Here is a 22,189-nt window from a genome sequence, read left to right as displayed (position 1 = left end):
TCAGGGTGCATGCAGCCCAGAGGCCCGCACCTGCTGGAACCTCCAGACTGGCCGAAGTTTTTCCTCAAGAAACACAGAAGGTGCTCGATGAACTGGGGCAACTTGTCCCAAGCTGTGCTGATTAAAAAAAAGGTCTGAGATCAACACGGGTCTCATGCCGTGCAAGCAGCTGCACCCGCCGCCTGCATCTTCCGAAACATCTCTGACCAGGAAGCCAACCTTCCGCTCGCGTGGTGGGGACCTGGGTGTGCCCCCCTTCGGGGAGCGCCAGGGCACGCCGGTTTCTGAGCTCGGCATTCCCACACCTTGGAAGGGCTGTCCCTTCTGTGTTTGAGTTTTTAAAATCAACATTATACACATGCACAGTCATGGCAGTAAACATAAAGCTGACTTCACTTCCATCCCCTGCTCCAAAGCAAACGAGTGGACTTTTAGATTTTTCTAGTACACTTACACTTCTAAATTTTAGACACTGTTGACTTCCTGCCACGGACGAAGGGAATGTGACCTCTCTCACTCCTCACAAACACAGGCGCAGGCTCCCAGCCTCCTAACAGAGTCCTGGCACTGGTTCCCACCAAAGCAGCACTCACCGTTATTTACATGTTCACATTATTTGTATTTGGTATTATTCACAGCTAAGTCATGCAGGGTCTATGGTTCCTTTTCCTCTTTTTTTCTTTTGCAATCAATTGTCTTTTTGTTTTGTGTAATTTTGTATCTAAGACTCATAACCAAACCCCACGACAGAAGCGTAGATCAAGTGCCAACACTCTCAGACTCAGAGCCTCTCACAGCGCTGCGGGCCTGGGGGGTGCCTGCTGCACTCTCCCGTGCGTCCCCCCCTTCTCTGGTGACTTCTCTTTGTCAGAGCCCTCCCCCGGAAAGGTCTGAGAATGGCTGCAAAGAAGGTAAATTTTCTGAGGCCCATGCAACTTTTCTGGAGTGTTTCTATTGCTGTTACTGCCGCGTCCCACTCCGACCTCCAGCCCGGGGCTGCCTGTTCCTGCTGCCCGACCAGACGGGCCCCTTTTCTTCCCAAAGCTGGGTGGAGGCGGGTGGCCGGGGGAGAGCTAGTGCCACTCTCTCTCGCCAGGCCTGGCGTGTCTCGAGGCCAGCATAGCCCTGCGCTCTCTGCCACCCTGCTCACCTCCACCCCGCACCTCTGATCTCCTCCGGGGGCTCTTCATCGCCGTCGTGACAACCGTGTGGCCAACATTTCTGCCTTCAAGGTGGTGGGGATGGCTGCCACTCCTTTGTCACGTCCCGCCAGATGTTTTTAAACATCTTCAATATATTAAGTGTATCCTCTACACCGGCAATTTTCAACCAACGTGCCAGAATAATTTCTAAAACATGCAGCACCTATGCAATACCTGGGTGTCGGTCAGGGGCACTGACCTCTTTTCCCTTAGACTGTCAAATTAAAAAATGACAACAGCCAACACAATAGCCATCCAGTGTGAATGGATCAAAATGACACCTATGCTTTTTTTTGTCAGATTAGCAAAAAATAAATTTTTGGTGTGACACAGAATTTTAGTAATTAGTCTACGTGTGCCGCGAGGTGAAGAAGGTTAAATACCGCTGTTCTACACTGGAGAGTTCACAGCGCCAACACCTCATTCTGATCCTCCCTTCAGGGAGACCTCCTTCTCTGGGTCCTTCCCTGGCTGGGGTTTAGGTCACAGAAGTGCTACCCCCTCCCCCACAACCCACACAAACCCGGGGAGCCCAGGGTCGGTGCGCACCTCTCCCCGCCCCCACATCCCAGACACGGAACCCCCGCTGACAGCAGAGCGCAGGCCCCAGGCCTCCCGAGGCAGAACTGCTGCGCGGAGCAGGGCAGTGGCTGATCAGCCCGGACGCTCCCCGGGCTCACGGGACAACCAGAGGGGCTCGGCACACGGGAGCCCCATCTCTTCAAAGCTGAGGATGGGGAGCCCTGTATTGTCGTTCTGGTTATCCCAGTAGCACTTAGGAGAATGGGCGAAACAGAGCAATCCAAGCTTTTATATGATTGGTTTAATTTTTTTTCAGCAGGAGAAAAAAGAATAAAGTTACAAGATTCTTTTAATATTTTCACAATGTTAAAACTAAAACTGAGCTCTAGGCTATGTGTGTAAGTAAATCTAGAACACAAAAGGGTTAAATAAGATTTTCTCTTTTAAAGATACGGAATTTAAGCTTCCTTACATTTAAGAAACTTCACAGAACAGATACTGCAGGGGAACGAGCCCCTCCCCGCCAGCTCTACCATCAGGAAGTGAATGTGGGCAGCGAGCCCGAGGGCCGGCTCCCCAGAGCCTGCTCCCCATCGCTGCCTCCAAGCAGCAGCAGGTGGGGCCTGAGGAGGGCGGAGGGCTCAGGGGTGGCCTCTTCGGAATCAGAGCTTGGCAGGGGCCTAGGTGGCCCGCCTCACTGAGGGTGGCCATGGACTGTCCGGAGGGCCGTGGCTTGACAAACAGTGGTAAACGTGGGCAGACCTGGCCCTCTGCCCTGGGTTGCCCTAGAGCAAGACACCGGTCTGGGTCCTGAAGCAAGAATTAAGGCTGGAGATTTTGTAGCGGATTCCACTCTGGTGGGGGTGGGGGTGGGAGTGGGGGAAGAGAAGGTTGGGAAGAGCATGATTTTCTCTTTCAGTATTTTGGATCAAAAACATTTGCAGTTGCAGGTATTAATTTGCAGACAGAGTTGAAATGCGTGTTGCAGTATAAAAGGGCAAGTTGCTGGGTTAAACCCTTCCAGTGGCCTGTGGGTAGGCAGATTTGAACTGCCTCTGCAGGAGCCTCCGACTGTCACCGCCCTGGACCAGACAGGGGCGCTGGGCCACTCACCCCTGCTTGGCTCATCCTGTCTACTTACCTCCCCCCACCTGATGCGTAATTCTTTCCTAACATGGGCAAACAGGCCCATCTCCTCCCTTCCCTACCTGGCCTGAGCTACTGCGCTCCTCTCTGCCTAGGCAAAGTGCCACAGGCTGAGAAATGTGCCCCCGGCCACCCTCTGCAGCAAGCTCTCTTGGAGGTGGGCCACAGCCACCACCCACGGTCCTAGACGGATCACACCCGCCGTCCTGTGGCAGATGCTGCCTCCCCTACTAAACCTGCTGTGTGGTGGATGTGGACAGGCTGTCCTTGGACTACAGGGCTGCACAGGCTGGAGAGGCGAGGCCATCCTCCCCTTGGCCCCCGGGGGGCGCAGCAGGCTCCTGCTGGAAGGGGCCGAGTCACTCTGTGGACACAGCTTCCCAGGTGCTCCCCAGCATTTCTAGTGATTCCTGTTGGCTGTGAAATGTCTTTTTAAAAACTCCCAATATAGAAATCTAGCTGCAGAGGCCAGTCTGTGGAGCCCAGCCACAGCTGCTGTGCTGCAATTAGCCTTATTTGATCCATTGCCAGACCCCTGTACTTGGCAAGTGGCAAACCAGAGCCAGCGAGGTCAGGGAGTGTCCCTCCCTGGTTGCTTTCCCTGACCACGGGGTCCTGTGTAGAAAGGTGGTTCTCGTGCATGGACTAGTCTTGAGTGGAGCTAATTTTCAAAGTGAGGTTATTGTTTCTCTTCTCATGTGATGAGTTTTTTCATAGCAAGTCGGGTAAAAAAATTCGTAAGATTTTCATAAGAACCTGCTCTCCCACCCCCGTTTCCAACTCTGTGGGAGAGCGAGGCCACCACCCTGCCAAGCCACGTAGCCAATCTCAGCAGCCTCCTGTGGACAAGGCACGCGTGGCCATCCGGCATCCTGGCTCCCGGGGCTAAAGGTAAGGGGAGAGGTGAAAGGCCGGACATTAACCAGAGTTTCCGGCAGAGCCATGTGCGTTGTGGGAACTTTAACATCAGCTTCTACTCCTCTATTAACTCAGAGTCTCCATCTGGAACACTTTCCGCTTAAGGCTTTTTTATAAGTCTGACTCCAGCAGTGACAGGTATGTGTTGTTTTAAATCCACTAGCCATGCTCAAACAAAAAATATTCTTCATGTTTTAATTTTATACAATGGCTAGCAGGCACCTTAGAACCAGCCAGAAATCAATTTCAACCACCGTCAACCCCTAAACTACAGTACCAGGATGGCTGGCTAAAGAAAGGAAACGGACTGGCTGTGGTCTGACGCGTGCCCAGTACAAGGTGTCTGGCTGACTCTGTCCTAAATAAGGCTAACATTAGTGAACTAAGAACAGCGTCATGTGGCGGCCGTGCCCGGCCTTCAGGAGCACCCCTCCCCGATGCGCTGGCAGGAGCGCCCCACTTTCCGGTCCAGTTTCACCATTTTCATGATGGCTTCCTCTCGGCCACGGCCCATGTGGTCAAACGTACAGTCATGCTGCTCGGGGAGGCGATGCAACATACAGAACACGTAACCTGTAGGAGCAGAGGCAGCAGAGAGAACAGGGTTAGGGAGGCTTCCAAACGCCCACAGCCCAGAAGGATTGGGGGGCACCTCGGTGAGTGGATGGGGCTGCCGCTGCCGCTGGAGAGTTTATTACAGCAGTGCCCGCCCCTAACAAGAGGGCCTGCACCTCCACACTTCACAGCTCCTCCAGTCAGTGTGATGTCCTCAGGACATCCTAGGGACAAGACCCCTCCCTGCCAAGGGCAGCGGCTCTGGAGGCTGACTATGCATTTAATTCTGCTCCCACCTGGATGGATTGTGAAGGCAGAACCCCAAAGGAGGCTGCTGCTGAGAGACATACCCCTTTCCCTAGGAAAGAGCGGGCACGGAGCTCCTTCCCTCCCAGCCACCAAGTAGATGAGAGAGCACAGAGCTGCCAGCTCAGCATTTCCCTGGCTTGGCATACTGGAATGTCCACCCCAGGACACCACCATTTCTAGGAGGAAGAGGGGGAGCGGTACAAGTGATTATGGCTTAGGCTTAAATTACACATTACTTCCAGCACAGCTAGGGCTGGGGCAGGGGCGCCGGGAGGTGTGGCAGCATGCGAGTGATCAAACCACAACCTACAAAGTGAGTGGGGGTTCTCAAAGGAAAATGGATTGTGTCAAGTGCTGGAAAAGGTATTACAAATAGAGGAAAATCAGAAGTGCTGAGCTCTAATTGTCATCTCAAAGGAGGCTGATGCTTCTAACTGCACTAAGCAGGTAGGAGGTTGAATCCCTACACTCAGACCTTCCCACTTGCCCTACCTTCCCAGAAGTGGAGGAGGCTGCAGGGCTGGTCCTCTCCAGCCACAGAGAAAAACCAAGGGAAACACTGGAGAGGCTGGTAGAACAAAGCATGAGGGAGAGGCCGAGGGGGTGGGTGAGGTCCCCCTGACAGGAAACAATGAGAGGCTTCAGGGGGTCAGCAGAGAGGCTCAGGGGACAAAGGGAACACACAGTAGCACCAGAATGTGATGGTTCCTTCCCAATTGCAGACAGGGGTGTGTGTGTGGTGGTGGGGGGGGCAGGGGGAGACAGACACCTGAAGCCCCCTGAGTCTGTCTTTGGGGAAGGGGACATCTAGGCTGGGAAGATTCCTGCCATTGCCGGCTAGCTCCTCATCCCATCAGTTGCTGGGACATGCAGGTCCCATGAGCTTACACCACGTCCACAGGACCAACCTGTAAGTGAATCTGAATCCTTTACGAAACCACCTCTCTCTGCGCCTGTAGCAGGCTTCCCTCAGCAGCCCTGCCACCCAGTGCTCTTCCCGTTCACTGTCCAAGCAAACATCGTCTTATCTCAGAGACTTCTTTCTTTTAAGCCTAGATGCCAATGGCCAGGGCAGCCAACCCTTGCAAATTGCGATCCATCCATCTCCACATCCTACTTTTCTTTTCAGAGACGAGGATGGAGGCAGTGATTTTAGAAGAACAGCAGCAGCTGAAGCAAAGACTGAGAGACCAGGATGGACAAAAAGTTTCAACAGCCTTAACTTTTAAGATAAACTTCACCCAGAGAATGTTCCTCAGCTGCCACCACCGCACCCTGAGCTCCTGCTGTGCACAGGCTGAGCCTGGACCACCCGGTGTGAGAAAACCGTTAGTAACAGCTTCCCAGGGAGAGCATGGCAATATGCTCGACTTTAAATTTGGACTGGGTTTAAGGAAAAGAACAGAGATGAAATTTTTGTCTCCTGAGAAGCTGAGCTCCCATTTGGTCCAAAACCAAAGTTAAGATTAATGAGCTCATGTGTTATATTTACTGATAAGTTCATTACTGGAAGCTACTGAAAGCCAGTTGTCTTTCTCCTAAAGGATTTCACAGCAGACGCATGGACCGTCTCAGCATGCGTGCCTGTCTAACCACTGCAATCACCCTTGTGAAGCGAACCCCATCTGAATGAGGAGAAGCTGCTAGGTCCCAGCTTGGGGTGAGGGTACCTGCTATGTGCAGGAGGTGTGAGCATTTTATTTCTGTATCTGCAGCATCTATAAGGGGTGGGGAGATCCCACCGCCCCTTCCCTTCCCTTCCTTCAAGATACTGGGATGCTGCAGAGGAAGGTCCCAGAGGTTCTTCTCTCCTGCTGATGAACTGCACTGGTTGAGGAGAAGTAGCAGGAAATGGATTACTCCTAAAATTAACTTGGCCCTGGTTCAGACTAAGATCTCGTGAGTCAAAGGCAGACTGAGGCAGAGGGGACAGGCTCAGCTGCAGTCTTGTCCTACTTACGCACCCAACCCCTTTGCTTAGCTTGCCTTCTACAGCTAGAGGGGCAACCACCTAGGCAGATGTGACAACCCCTCCGGGGGGGTGGTGACAACCACAGCAACTTCCTGATACTTGCTATACCTACCCAAGGATTCACCATCCAGCCCAAAACACCTCATTTCTCTACCAAAGTTCTCTGAACCTCAGGTTTGATACACCTTGACACTTGGTTTTGATTTTTGAAAAGTGAAAACCATCAAACAGCAGCTAAATTTTGGGAACAGTACTGTACATTTTAGAATACATGGCACTGTAATTCCAAGGGGAAATTTCTGGAAAGCCTCCCAAGTTGTTGCACTGTGGTTATTCGATGGCATAAATTAAGTTCAATTCCCTCTCCTCTCAGGATCACTCACCAAAACAAAGCTGTATGCCGGAACTTGTCCCAAATGCTGGGCAGGTCTTATCCACTGACAGCAGCCCGGTGGCTCAGTGCATTTCAGTGTCAGTAGTCAGAGTGGGCTGTTCTGGACAGCCCACGGGGGAGGGTGGGATGCACCTTTACCCTCCTTTCTTGGTACCCACAAATCTGTTTCCAGAAACCAGTGCAAGTGTCATGGACTTTCAATTATTCTCTGATGGGATCTGGAGACCAGGCTAGGCCTGGAGAGACACGTGTTCAGGCTGCTGGGGAAGATGACTATCCCTAAGTTCAGTGATCAACAGTTTTAAAACACCAGGGCACTTACAGCCCCCACCTTGGTCAGCCCATCCTCCGCACCGTTCACCAGAAACCAGGTGGAGTCTTTCCAGAGTAGGACAAGGTGGTGTCAAGAGGGACAAAAGCACAAAGGACACTGAGCTAAGCAGCCGAACTGTGACCCAGGCTGTGGTAATTTATCACATAGTTCTTTTTCCCCTGATTTTAAAAAGTTATATATCAAAATTGAATTCACTCACTCACCCACATACACACAATCCATACATATCTACATTTCCCTTATGGCCTCATGGTTCAGCTTCACATGTAGTCTCCCACCCCACCACCTTTTTTCACAGGGGCTTGTAAGACATACGTTGATTGATTGGGCAGCTGGAACTGTAGGTGTCCAACTCAGCTTCCCCATAGTTCTAAAAACATTTTCAATATACTCTTGCTTACAGTCGCTGTATACCACACAGTGCTCTTGAGGGATAAGGAGAAATATGGGGTAGGAGAATATCAGTGAAAGGATGCTGACCTCCAAAAGAGAGGAAAACAACCAAGGCAAAAGTTTCTGAAGATATGATCTGCCTGCTAAATGTGGCTTAACCTCAGGCCTTTCCTTGCCATGTCACGGGGACCCCAGATCACTAGGTTTTCATGAAATATGGGACGGGCCCAGGAGAAAGCCACAGAGCTCCTTTAAGGCCCCCAGAGTTTTTTGGAAATATGCACAAACTGCTCAAGAACCTTTGTGGGCATTTTTCTGTTTGCTGGCACTGAAAAGCACTTTGGGACAAGCCCTTGCTTGGACAGGGAGGGCGAGGCAGCAGCTCTATGAGCACTGTTCCAGGGCCACCCCTCCCCTCCACTCCCCTCCACTCCAGGCCCCTCTCCGCCTGCTACCACCCGGTGTCCGCCAAGCCATCCTGGGCATGGGAACAGGGAGAGCAGGCCTGACCACAGCATGTGATACCAGTCAGCACCCTGTCGAGCTGGGCTGGAAGGTGTCCAGCAGCTATACTGTCAGTGTGAAAAAAACCTTCTTCAACTAAGTAGGCAGCATCAGGAGGGAAGGGAGAGAATGCCTAGACCACTCTGCCGAGTCAGCCACAGCAGATGAACCACCTGGGGGGCTTGTCCCAAGACACTGGCCCAAGCCTATGGCTGTGGACAGCAGGAGACAGGGAGATGGCAGGAGCTTCTCTGACTCTGTCACCATCAGAGACACAAGATCATGGCATAAAGCAAAAAACATAACAAAATAAAAAACAATCTGAGACCTATCTAACCCTCTGTCCTGAAAGAATCCCATGGAATGAGAAACACAGAAGGCAGCGTTTCGTCACTCACTCTGAATGCAGGGCCCAGGGGCAGGCACCCTTGGGGAGAGCAGGCGTTTCAATGAAGGGTGCTCCTGGGTGTAAACAAGCACATCAGGACTCAGCCCTCCTGGCGCAGACATGGGCCCATGACTCAATGAGCCACATTAACCTGAAGACGCCCACTGCGATGGCCCTGAGAACACGGTCCCAGCAGACAATGAAACTGACGGCCATTCTCCCAAGACTCATTATGGTCTGACAAGCAGGTTTCTAAAAATGCTCATTTCATGGGAACCAAACCTCTGACCTGACCCTTCAGCTTTTCAAGCTAGTACCTGAAAGTTGTGCAGTTCATTCAGATGAACCCATTCACAGATAAGCCTCACCTCTGCTGGCCAGGATATTTTAAGACTAAACAAGAAAGATCAAGAACAATCTGTACAAACGCCGTCATTAGGCAGAGATAACATAACACCCAACACCTTGCTCTAAGTGCTAGGGAAATTGCAACGATATTTCCTGTTTTGACTCGTTTACAAAAACCAACAGAAATGGCTGTCCAAGAGGAACACTCAGGCCTCACTGGGCCTGAGGAGAGAGGGTCTGTGCTCTCCACTTCTCAGTTCTGGCAGGCAGGGCCCCCAGGGCAGCAAAACCAGTTAAGTGGCCTCATCTGCCTACTCCCTTTCCTCACTGCTCACCCACCCAAAGGCCACAGAGAATGGCTACCATTTGTGGAGTGAGGAAGGTGGGTGGAGGACGAGCTCAAGGGCCAAAGGGGGGGGGGGGGCGGCGCGGGACAGCATATCCTGCGGGCAGCGCACCCCTTCCTTTGGCTGAGGCCCTGGGCCCCAAGGCCAGCACTTCCTTCCAAACCCTAAGGATTAAGCAGAGGTTGGAACTGTCTTTTTCTATGGAATTTCCTATGGGAGACAAAGAAAGTGATGCCAAAATTCACATTCAAAGTCTGAGCCCTTGTCATTTTTATTCAATCCTGCCAGACTGAAATGTTGCTTTTTAGCTTTATCTTGGAGTAAAAAGCACCATTTAAAATTGGCAAAACTGGGCAGCTCTGGGTATTTTTGGACTTTAATTAATTAAACAATTGTTTCCTTGCAGATTCCTCCCACTTGGAGGCTCCCCCAAAGCGGCCATTTTAGTAAAGGCGGGGAACAGGATGGCCTCAGCTCTAGCTGCTCGAGTGTTTTTATCTCACTTGCAAGAAATGTTTTACACTTTCTTGCTCATTTGAATTCCCAATTGTCAAAGGTTCAAGCAGAACCTAAAAACACTGGCAAGCCACGTGGGTCCTGGGGCACCAGCTGCCGTCTAGCGCTGCGGCCCTGGCGCGAGTGTCCAGTTAGGAGGAAAATCCGAAGCTGCTCCTATAGTTGCGCATTCGCTCCAGCCAACCGAGCCTAACCCAGACCTCCAGAAGCGTCCTGAGACCTAGGTAAGGATGCCTCAAATCTCAACTCACCAACAGGCTATCTAAAGTGACTCTTTAAAAAATAAATGACAAATATGCCTGACCTATGTGTCTGAAATGATCAGGCAAGCTCATTAGAAAAAAAAGAAACACATTTTTCTAGCAAGGTAAGAGTTTCTTAAAGCTCAGGACAGCAACTGACCTCATAGCTCATTTGTAAGTCCATGTGTTTAATAGCAGGTGGCTACAGGAAAGCTTGTTGGAAAGCATTAGCCGTTTATACTCCTACCAGCAGCAATCCCTGGATTACACCACATCCGCTGACCTGACCCAAGGTGGAGTTTGTAGCACAGAAACACGTTAAAGGATCTTAATGCATTTACTTCATCAGGCTCATGGTACAGGCAGAGCAGCCACAGCCGCAGCCGTTTTGGGAATGGACTGCATCTACTTTACATTCTCCCCTATCCCTGGCCTTGCGTGGTGAAGGAAAAAGCATCACACTCCAAGAAACGACTGCATCCCAGCTCACTGAGTTGGCTGACACAGTGTTCGGCTGGGCTGAGGAAGGAAACGTGCAGATGAACAGAGGTCAGCTGTCCAGGGCGCTGGAACCAAAGCCACAGTGAATCTCCAAGCTGGACATCAGTGTGTCTGTTTCTTGAAGGGAAGGAGAAGAGCCCATTCTACTTAACAATTTAATAAAAACCACCAAATCCTACTGAAACAATTCTAAAACAGCAGCAATCACCTGCCCCCCCAATCAATTAACATACCAGTTAGATACAAGCTAAAAGTTATCAACAGAACAAAAGGAGGCAAAGACACAAGAGGAACTCGTAAGGCAGCTGTGTGCACTCGGTAAGTGGCTCCGTGAGAGGAGTCAGCAGATGAAACTGTGTCCCAGGTCCAGCTTAATGAAGTTCCTGCCGCAGTGTGTCCGCCCGTCACTTAGAAGTGTACAAAATCCACCACTCTTGTGTCCTTTACAGTAGCTCTCCAGACAGCCCTGTTCTAGCAAAAACCCGAACATCCCCTTCCCCACCCTCTGTGGGGAATGTGTGCCCTGTCCCAGAAATGTCCTCTTCCAATGCTCGACTCTGGCAGCCTCACTTCCCCTGACATGCAGAGAACAAGTCTTTCCACCCTTCATTCTTGCCTCCAGGAGGACAAACTTGTTTTTGCCACTGGGGCTGGGGGCGGGCTGGGCCTGGTGGCAAAGCACCCACACCATGAAGGATCCTGTGCGGTCCACTCTGACTTGTGAGAACCCTCCTCTGAACAAGCCCTTCAAGTCCTCAGTGCACAAGAAGGAGCTGGCGGTGGGCTCACATTATGCTAGGCTGTTTTATCTAGAGATGAACATACATTTAAAACCTAAGAGAAAAGGGCTCAAGGCAGTTCAACGGAATAATGACTTGGTCTTTCTTGCAAACATCATTTCGTTTCAGTGGCTGGGAGCAGGCAGCATTAGTCTCTCGGTACCTGGGCCAGATTTTAGGATCTGAAGAACCCTAGGGAGTGCCTGCACTCCTGGCCTCCTTGCCATGCCTCAGGAGAATAGTGAGGTGCTGGTAGAAAACTTCTGTTTTTCCGGGTGACCTTCTCCTCTTCTTGGCAGGCTGCTGATTTGTTTGGCCTTATTTTTCAGCATTTCCTTGTCCTTTAAAAGATTATCTTCTCAAACAGAAATGTCTTCCAGAAAACCAGCTCCAAAGATGAAGTGAAGCAAAGAAAAAGGGCCACACTCAAATTACTCAACAGCCCCTGAGGGCATGGCCTGGGTCCATGGCTTGCTGGCTGGACTGTGGCCATCCCCAAGGGCTAAACTAGCAGGAGACGGTTCATTCAAGTCACAGAGTATCCAAGTGACAATGCCATTAGGGGCATCAGACTAAATGCCATGCGTCTCTCTCCAGAGCAACACCTGGGAAAGAAAGGAATACTTTCTACATTTTTCTCTGCTAGCCTCTCAGTCCATATGCTGGGGCTGTAGGGAGTACAAAAATGACAGACGTGCGTTGGAAGAGACCTATGGCAAGTCCCTTACTTAACAAGGAACCTCAACCTCAAGTTCTCCTTCTAGATAATCCAGTGTGCTACTCATGCTTTGGAACCTGAGTACAGATTCACATTCTAGCCGCATTACCTTAAAGCTGTGTGGTTGCAGGTAAGCTGTGCAACCTTTCAGAGCCTCAGCTGTGTTTCCTGCGACACGGGGTTGTTACGGGTCTTACAGCAGTCAGTGCACGCCAAGTCCCCGCACAGAGAGGGTTGGCTGGTACCGGCGTGGCTCCTCCAGCTGTTGTCATCCTGTCACCTCACAAACCTGGCTTTAGGCCAAGAGCCCCAACCCCTGCTCCGCTTACCCCATGGCTTCTGCTCTGCCATCTTTTACTGCTCAGTCTAGATTACAGTTCCCTTCTCCTTTGAGAAGCCTGTACTGACAAAGGAGATTGAACAGGGAACTCTTCCTTTAAACGTGTGATGCACAAGTTCCCACAAACCTGTCTGTACAGATTATAAATGCACGGTAAGTGACAAGTTCCATAAAGATTTCTGTTGAAGATATGCAAATTTTAGAGAAACCTGATTTAAATACATGAAAACTACACAAGGCAGGCTGGAAAGCACTCAGTGCTAGGGACACCATGAAAGGGACATAGAAATTTTCCAAGGACAGCAGAGAGCAGCTTCTTTTTGCTCCTGTGGGGCTTCTCCACAGGTATGGCTGAGAATTCTGCAAGCTTCTTTCCTAAGCAGAGGCAGAGCACATGCATTCCCAAGTTTGGTCACGTACTGACGTGTCAAAGAGCCCTGTGTTTATTTCCCTGAGACCAATGAGCTGGGAGTCACAGTGAAAGGATGAGAAAGAGAGAAAGTGATGGGCTGTGGACACTGCAAACAACCGATGCTTTTACCCAGACTGTGGCCACATCCCGCACACTTGTCTTATGAGCTTCCTTGGAGAATGAAAAGTCCACGTGATTCTTGTTTTCCCAGTACCTCAGAAAGGTCATTCTGAGGACCTTAGGAGTATAAACACGCTTCTCTATTTTCACACAATCTGGGTTCTAAGGTCACAAGTCCCACATCTGCTGTTCACTGTTGTGTGTGCACGTGCATGTAGTGGGGGGGGGGGGTGCAGTTTGAGATGCTGGCTTCTTGATTCTCTGTGTTTAAAGTTAGTCTATTTAAACACACCTTCCCTGGAGGAAAAGAGCCTTATTTGGTGGCAGAAGATTGTTTTGACTGCAGACATGAGTTCAAATTTGAAGTCAGATTATGGGCTATATATAGTGAACCCACCACTGAACAGAGAGCCTGCTCCAGGATTCTAGAGAATTTCTATCTGGACAGGTCACAGGAGCTGTCCTCATAGCCCAGACCCATTTCACTTGGGGAATGGGTGGGGTGGGGGTTCGGACATGAAAACTTCCAACGGTTACAGTCTGGGTATAAAAACACCAGCACGAATGGAGCCTGAACATGCTAAATCCAACAGGCCCTGTGACATACTTGCTTTCCTTGTTTTCCTTCTCTTTCTCTGGTAGCTCCTCATTTACTGTCCATAAAATATTAGAACTATTCAGTGCTGGGCTCTCTCTTTATCTTACCACATGCTCTCCCAAAGTTTATATTCTAACTGTATATGCTGACAACTCTGAAGCTCCTCTCTCTGGCCCAAAACTCTCTCTGGAGCTCCATGCCTCTGTATCCAGTGATCTAGTTTGGTGTCTGGGATACCTGACTGAAGACACCAAACATGGAACACTTGCTACTACTTCCCCACAAACCTACTTCTCCTTCAGAGTCCCCCACTCTAGGAGAATGAGGCCACCATGCAGCCAGTGGCTCATGAGACAAACCTGGAGTCATCAACTGGTATCTTCCTCATTCTTCGCATTTAATTACCAAGTCCTGTGGAAGCAATTTCCAAAGAGCAAATCCTTTCTCTTCTTTCCATCTCTACTGCCACCATCAGGTCAAAGCCACCAGGATCTCTTGCTCAGGCTACTCCAACAGCCTCCTCTAGGTTGTCACCAACGTCAAATCCATCCTCCGTCTAGCAGCCAAAGTGATTCCGTACACCCCTCTTTGTGACAAGCAGACTTTTGTATTTAAACCCTTTAAAAGTCTCCCAAGAATTAATAGTATAAATGTCACCATCTCAGTACACTCTTGTTCCCGTTGCCTCTTTCATTCGCCTTATGCCACAGGTGGCAAACATGAGGCCCTCGGGCAAAATCCGGCCCTCCACCTTGTTTTATCTGCCTGGCACCTTGTTTCTACCCAGTGGCAGTACCGAGCTCTCACTTAACTGTTACGGGATAGTTACATTTACACAGTCCTACAATTGCATTTGGTTCTTTGAAGGCAGCCGCGAGGCTGATGTGGCCCCTGGTGAAAATGAGTCTGACGTCCCTGCTTTATGCCATTCACCTCTTTGTAACTCTGTGCTCTAGACACACTGACCTCCTAATTAAATTCTTGCTTCTTCAGGACTATTTCAATGGTTCTTCCTCAAGATGACCTTCCTAGGTGCTCAGAGTGGGCTAGGACCGCATTCTAGGCTTTAATGGCATCTTCAACTTTTCCTTCAGTCACTAGTCACAATTATAAAATCATTTATATGATTTTTTTCATTTACCTTGTTTCTCTAACTAGATCTTATGAAAACAAGAACAATGCTTCTGTAATTTATCACACATCCCCTATGCCTAGAACAGTGTGTGGCTCACTCAAAATATTTTGCTTGAGTGAGTGAGAGTCAATTACAAACAGACTGTTTTCTGAACCTCAAGGGAGACAAGTAAAAGACAGTCAAGAATGCAAGTGGCCAAATCCAATATCCTCATTTTGGCCTCTCAGCAGTATTTGTCTATTTCTTCCTCTTTATTGAAGTATTTCTCTCTCTCATCTTCAGCGATAATCACACTAATTTTCCTCCCATTTCAATGGTTGTCACTCCTTGGAATTCTTTACTAGCTTCTCTTCCAAAAACCACCACAGAATTTGGTCTTCCTGCATTTTCTCCTTTTATGTTCCCCCCTTTAAGTAATCTCATCTGACCCACAGCTTCAGTATTATCTAAATGCTGGTACCTCTTGAACTTGTTTCCATCCACACATTCTTCCCCTAAACTCCAAACTCCTACATGCAACTCCCTACTTGTCAAGCACCTCTAACTAATAGGAATCTCTACATGCTCAGACCAGAACTCTCGACCCTCTTGACACCTATATTAGCTCACCTTCCAATCTTCCCTGCCTCAGTTAATGATACCATATCCACAGAGCTGCTCAGGCCAAACCCAGGACTCATTCTTGATTCCTCTCTTTCCCTTACCCCTCACAGCATCTTTTTTAGTAATCTTGTTGGCTGTTCCTGAACCCGCCCTGCTTCTCTGCATCTCATGCAACCATCCTCTGGCAAGAATGAGTGCAGCATGCTGATGGAACAGGAAGGAGGCCAGCAGGGCCAGGATTGCCTTTGCTGCACTCCAGGCCTTCTCCCTCACCGTAGCTGGAGCAATTATCTTTTTCTTTTTTCTTTTCCAGGGTAATTATTCTGAGCTTTACTTTTTAATATTTGTTAATTAATTCCTCTTTGAATAGGTAACACATCAATATAATGGAAACTGAATTTGTATAAAAGATTCAGCAAGAAGTTAAGTCTCCAGCCCCATTCTCTCAGTTACCCTCCTCTGAGGCAAAGCAACCACTGTTACCGGTTCTTACATATTCTTGAGAGCCTATCCATACACAAGTAGTTATGTGTATCTTCCAGAGGGATATTTTTAAAATGGAAATCAGATCATGTCACTGCTTTGCTTAAAACCCGTCAATGCCTCCCCACTACTTTAGAATAAAATTCTAACTCCTTGCAAAAGGCCTGTGAGCCGCCCCCCACGCTCCTGCCTGCCTCTCTCCTCTCCTCATGCCCTGTGCTCCAGCTCCAGCGCTGCCTTCTTGGCCCCCACAGCCGACGCTGCTCTCTCTGTCTAGCACACTTTCCTCCTCACTCTCTAAATGGCTGGCTCTCTAGCTTTTATGTCTTAGCTCAGCTTTCACATCCTTCCAGATGCTGGCTTTCCCTCTGCCAGCTCTCTGTCGCCCTCCTCATTCGCTGCCATTCTGTTACATCACGGCACTGACTCCCATCAGCATATCCCTGACCTGTTCCCTGTTTACTGCATCTCTCCTCTAAGGAGTAAGTGCACCATGTGGTCAGTGGCTTTATCAGTCTTGTTCTCTGCCATTCCTCTGGAACTCAATAAAGATTAGTAAGTAGACTGAATAAATAAATAATTTGAGTCAACATTTGCCTCATTAAAAAGAAAAAATTACTTCTAGCAATAAAAGAATATTTAATGCCGGTAATGGGGCTCCTCACCCCAGTCCTGGAGAGGCCTGCTACCACACTGTCTACTTCCAATCACCTAGGTGAGCAGGGGTGCAGTGAGCACAATCCCAAAACTGTTTGTCTGGCTAAGGAGTATCTTATTTCCTCACTTTCCTAACTATTCTTTTTTACTGCCATGGTGAGTATGAGCCAGTATTTGCTGAGGTCACTCTGAAAGGCATCCCAAGATGTCCAAGATAGCATTAGACACTCTCCTGGAATTAAAACTTTGCTGTAACTCATGATCACAAATTCAGTGAGTACAGATAATGAACAACTGAACATAATCATATAGGTTTCCACTGACATTCATTTCCGGTTCTACCCTGGTATTTTGGTCAATTACCCCAGATTCTGTGGAAAATTAATCCTAGGACAACAATTTAGTTCAAGGGAGGAGCAATTTAATTGATGCTAGAGTATTAACACATTGCAGATGGCTTAGTAACTTACGCCAGGTGGTCCCAGGGAGGCTACAGGAGGTGGCTGACCCTGGCCTACACCTTCTGGGAGGCTTCAGAGCCAGTAAATGTGGTGAAGAGCTTGACCATGCTAGCTTACAACCCAACCACCTCTACAAGCAACACAATCTAGGGGTGGATTTGGTGGGCACTAAAGCCCCACTGAAGTGAGCTGTGCTCTGTGTGGTCAGCTCCTGTACAGCAGCTCCTCCATGTAGTCACAGCTGGTCCTCGCAGCTGCTCAAACTGCTGGTGGTGGGGGAGAGGGTGGTCAATCCCTCCCAGTGACACCAACAGCAATTAAAGCTCAATTACAACAGCACAGAGCCCACATGGGGGGTGCACCTGGAGTGCCCAGCTCAGGTGAGTTGGGAAGGCTGTGCCACTGCGCCCTACAGAACACCTGTTATATAAGGCCATTCTACCAAGACTGGGAGATGGTAGCAGTTCTACCTAATGCAAAAGGAGAAAGCCAAAATGAGGAGACAAAGAAACAGGTTCCAAAAGAAAGAACATGAGAAATCTCCAGAAAAGGAACTAAATGAAATGAAAGCAAGCAAACTACCAGACACAGAGTTCAAAAACAATGGTTATAAGGATGCTCAAGGAACTTAGTGAGATCTTCAACAGCATGAAAAGGGACATAGAAACTATAAAAAAGAACCAGTCAGAAATGAAGGATACACTAACTGAAACAAAGAATATTACAAGGAATCAACAGTAGACTAGATGAAGCAGAGAATCAAATCAGCAGTTTGGAATATAAGGAGAAAGAAAATACCCAATCAGAACAGCAAAAAGAACAAAGAATCAAAAAAAAAACCCGAGCACTGCGTAAGGAGCCTCTGGCACAACTTCAGGCATACCAACATTCTCATTATGGGGGTGCCAGAAGAAGAGAGAGAGTGAAAAACTGAAAACCTATTGCAAAAAATAATGATAGAAGACTTCCCTAATCTGCTATAGGAAATGGACATAGAAGTCCAGGAAGCACAGACTGCCCCAAACAAGATGAACCCAAAGAAGCCCACTCCAGCCCTTGTTAGATAGCTCAGCTGGTTAGAGCTGTTGAGGTTGCCAAGGTTGTGGGTTTGATCCCTGCATCAGGGCACATGCAAGAATCAACCAGTAAATGGAACAACAAATTGATGTCTGTCTGTCTGTCTCTCTCTCAAAATCAATAAATTAAAAAACTTTGAAAAAGCCAACACTAAGACACATCAAAATTAAAATGCCAAAGGTTTAAGACAAAGAGAAAACCTTAAAAGTAGCAAGAGAAAGGCAGTTAGTTACCTTCAAGAAAGCTCCCGTAAGACTGTCGGCTGATTTCTCAACAGAAACTTTGCAGGCATGAAATATTCAAAGTGATGAAAAGAAAGGGCCTAAAATGAAGATTACTCTACCCAGCAAAGCTATCATTTAGAATTAAAAGGACAGTTAAAAAGCTTCCCAGACAAGAAAAAGCTAAAGAAGTTCATTATCAACAAATCAGTGTTATAAGAAATGTTAAAGTCTTCTTTAAAAAAAGATTAAAAATATGAATAATAAAATGGTAATAAATACACACCTATCTACAATTACTTTAAATACAAATAGATTAAATGCTCCAATCAAAAGACATATGGTGACTGAATGGCTAACAAGACCTTTACATATGCCATCTGCAAGAGACTCAAGATCAAAAGACTCATACACACTCAAAGTAAAGAAATGGGAAAACATATTTCATGAAAAGGGAAACAAATGCACAAATATTAGGGTAGCAATACTCATACCAGATAAAATAGACTTTAAAACAAAGGCTACAAGAGACATAGAAGGACCTAGCAACTCCACTTATGGGTATTTATTCAAAGAAATCCAAAACACTAAATTAAAAGGACGTATACATGCATATGTTTATTGCAGCATTATTTACAATACCCAAGATATGGAAGCAAGCTAAGGTCCATCAACAGATGAATGGATAAAGAAGTGCTGCATACCCATTAGAATATGATTCAGCCATAAAAAAGAGTGAAATCTTGCCAACAACAACAACATGGACAGACCTAGAAGGTACCATGCTAAGTGAAATGAGACCAAAAGACAAATGCCAGATGATTTCATGTATACGTGGAATTTAAAAAACAAAATAAACTACCAGAACAGAAACAGGCTCATAGATACAGAGAACATTTTGACAGTTGCCAGATGGGAGGGGGTATGGGTGAGAAGGGTGAAGGGATTAAGTACAAAATTGGTGGTTACAGAATAGTCATGGGAATGTAAAGTAGAGCCTAGGAAATAAAGTTGATAATATTGTAATAACTATGTACAGTGTCAGATGGACACTAAATTTATCAGGGTAATCACTCTGTAAGTTATATAAATGTCTATTCATGACATAATACACCTGAAACTAATAAAATATTGTACATCAATTGTAACTTAAAGGTAAAAATTAAGTAAGTGGTTATTTAAAAAAGAGTATTAACACAAACCTGGCCGTCTCATTTGTAAATCTGGAACATCTGTCCCTTCCTGAGTGAATCTGTAACACCGCAATGCATAGCTCTTGAGAGCAGATATCATCCTGTGTTTTAACCACAAGGACACACACACTGCATCATGTGCTGACTCACAGCTTCTGTCTTCCAGGGGCTACTGGGCTGACATGGTTCAAGAAGAAGAGTGTGTGTATGGAGAGCAGTGGCCTGAGGTGCACAACAGGTATGCTTATAATCCAGTGTGGAAAAGGCCTGCTCAGCTCCTCTAGAAACAAGTGGATCACTGCTAGACTATGTCTCCTCGATCCATGGGAAATATCTTCTATAGCCACTGTCTGCTGCCTCCCATGCTATGGCCCAACAACCACCCATCTCCTATATCAAAAGCAGTATCTTGACTGATACTTAGTAGAAAATTTTTGAGGAGAGCATCTAATACCTGTATGTTACACTTCCCCCAGCTCCCCTGCAGCCTGAGTACTCTTTTGAATACACAGGCAACCAGTGTCAACTGTCTTCCAGCTGTCCACCCAGGAACTGCACATTTCAGCATGCACATCAGTTGGTGAGGCCCCATGACCACGTATAAGGAGGTATCCCAAGGAAACAAAGGCACTTCTTGCCATCTCCTCCTTCTAAACCCACAGGCAACAGGGAAAGAGAACAGCTTTCAATTCTCAGATGGGAATAAGCAGTGGCACCCTCCCTCAGATCACTCTACCCTTGAATAAATGCTGGTGGGCTTCCCATACCCACCACATCCCCATTTCAGCCCTCTTTACATCTCTTTACATTCCTAGTCCTTCTCTTCTCTATTGACTTCCTCTTTTTCTCCAACACCCCTCTTCTTTGCTTCTCAAGGTGCCTCAGGAACTATGGCTGCCGTAACTCCTGATCTGAGAGCAGAGGGTGCTTTCTGCACAGCAGGATCGAGGGCAGGCCAAGTCTGGTGATGCTGTAAGTATCCACATCACGCAGCTTCTATGTATGCACCTCTCACCCGTCTGCAGAGCCCACAGGAGACGTCTTCATTTCCTACTGAGTTCTACCTAACCCTGAATAGGGATGGGAATAACACCTGTACAAACAAGATGTGGAAAGGGGAGCAATTCCCTAGAGAGGCCAGCTGATCCAATTATTTTAGGTACTTCTCCAATGAATTACAGGACTGACTCATACACCCTTTTCAGCTTTTGGCCTCTAAACTTTGTTCCAATATTTCAGTCACTCCAAACTACCCAAATCTGCAGTAGGACAGCTCTTCTTCCCATTAGCTAGCAGAGACCATCTCTCAGCGCCAATTCCCTGCCCATCCAGCACTTGAGTGTCTAGGTATCATGCCCTTTGTGGATCTGTCCCAGAGATCCAGCTCCCTAGAAGCATGACTTTTCAGTCTCAAGAGACTACTGACACCAGGCACTTGTGTGAATCAACAACCCACAAACAGTGTACATTGGGGTATGGATAGTGGGCAGGTGTACTGAGTTCCAAGAAGGGCTTCTCCCTATCTGCCTTCCAAAAGACGGCAATGCTCCCAGAATGCAGGTTCTTTTCCTGCAGCAAGCACAATGTCACCAACACTGGAGAGCTGGGGCTGCTATTTGTCACAGTCATATTCAGGCTCACTGCCAGGAACATGATAGCAAACCTTGAAGTGGTGAGGCTTTTCTTGGAGTCTGCCTCTCCAGGGCCCAACAGCTGAGAAGTAAGGGCTATCATGTGATCTTATCAGAACATTGGTCTGCTTAGGTAAAACCACTTTCCAGAAGCAGAAACAAACTTCATTGATATTGATCTCTTCAGAGGGAAGATGCTATAGAAATCTCCTCTAATAAATAAAGGATTCAGGCTCCAGGCCTGGGATGTCAGTCCAGCAAGGGAAGGAAGCTATCAGGCTCAAGGAGTCAGAAGTATTTACCGGTCATCTGTGCCCTGTTTACAGAGTTCTAGGTGTGGGGGATGGGTAGAGAAAGAAAAAAAAAATGTCTTTGGTTCCTGCTTTTAAAGACAGCTGGAGATGCACAGAGAAGAAATCAGCTGAAGGACATAAAAGGAAAAGCAAGAAATCAACTGCAAATAAAATCAATACAATCCACTATGTGTAATAAATCGGGGGCACCGAGGAGAGGTCAACTGCATAAGGTATCCAGGAGGAGATAAGTTTTCAAGGAAAATGGGGACATGAATTAGCACTCAGGAGAAAATGGAATGTACACATCAATAAGAATTAAGTGTGGCTCATATTACCCAGTGCAGTGGGGGACAAAAAGGTGGTAAGCACTGTGGGCCCTGTGCTCCAGGAGCATCTGTCTAGATGGACTAACAAATGGCACATGGAACACAACTGAACACAGTGCACTGGGATGGGATTAACATGGTTCAAGTAGTTCTCACACAGTAGGTCATACACATTTTTACCATTCAGTGTGCAAAAGAAAGCACCTCTGAAATGAGGGGTGCTTAAGGACTGGGCTAAGATCTGCATGGCTGAGACTACAGACAACTCATGCTACAATCATCTCACTGTGCAGGGCATCCCATGGGCCAGTTTGGGGACATACGAAGTGATGGGATTCTGGGAACTCAACAGACCTGGGCTTGAATGCCAGGAATTCCCTTACTTACTTACCTTCAAAGCTTGAGTTTTCACTTCTAAAAATGGAGTATCATTGTCCAGTGATGCTTTCATAGGGGTCAACTGATAATAACACAGATGCAGGCATCCAGTGTGTAGCAAGTGCTCAATAAACCAGTTCTTTTTCCTTCACCCAGAGGTTAACACCATG

The 22,189-nt window shown here is 47.8% G+C and overlaps 1 protein-coding gene across 1 annotated transcript in view; it reads right to left on the bottom strand.

Moving 5' to 3' along the window:
• Positions 1-2,010: 2,010 nt before the first annotated feature.
• The window catches only part of ZFAND3 (zinc finger AN1-type containing 3), a 331,244-nt gene continuing 311,065 nt past the window's right edge, over positions 2,011-22,189 (bottom strand). Inside the window, exon 6 of the mRNA XM_045843915.1 lies at positions 2,011-4,361. Coding sequence (XP_045699871.1) covers positions 4,207-4,361 — 155 coding nt within the window. The 3' untranslated portion in view covers positions 2,011-4,206. The remainder of the gene's footprint in view (positions 4,362-22,189) is intronic.

Source organism: Phyllostomus hastatus, unplaced genomic scaffold (genome assembly GCF_019186645.2).
Source record: "Phyllostomus hastatus isolate PE091 unplaced genomic scaffold, TTU_PhHast_1.1 phas_contig_40, whole genome shotgun sequence".
Taxonomy (NCBI): Eukaryota; Metazoa; Chordata; class Mammalia; order Chiroptera; family Phyllostomidae; genus Phyllostomus; species Phyllostomus hastatus.
The sequence above is the reverse complement of the archived record's forward strand: the minus strand, read 5'-3'. Positions and strand labels throughout refer to the sequence as shown.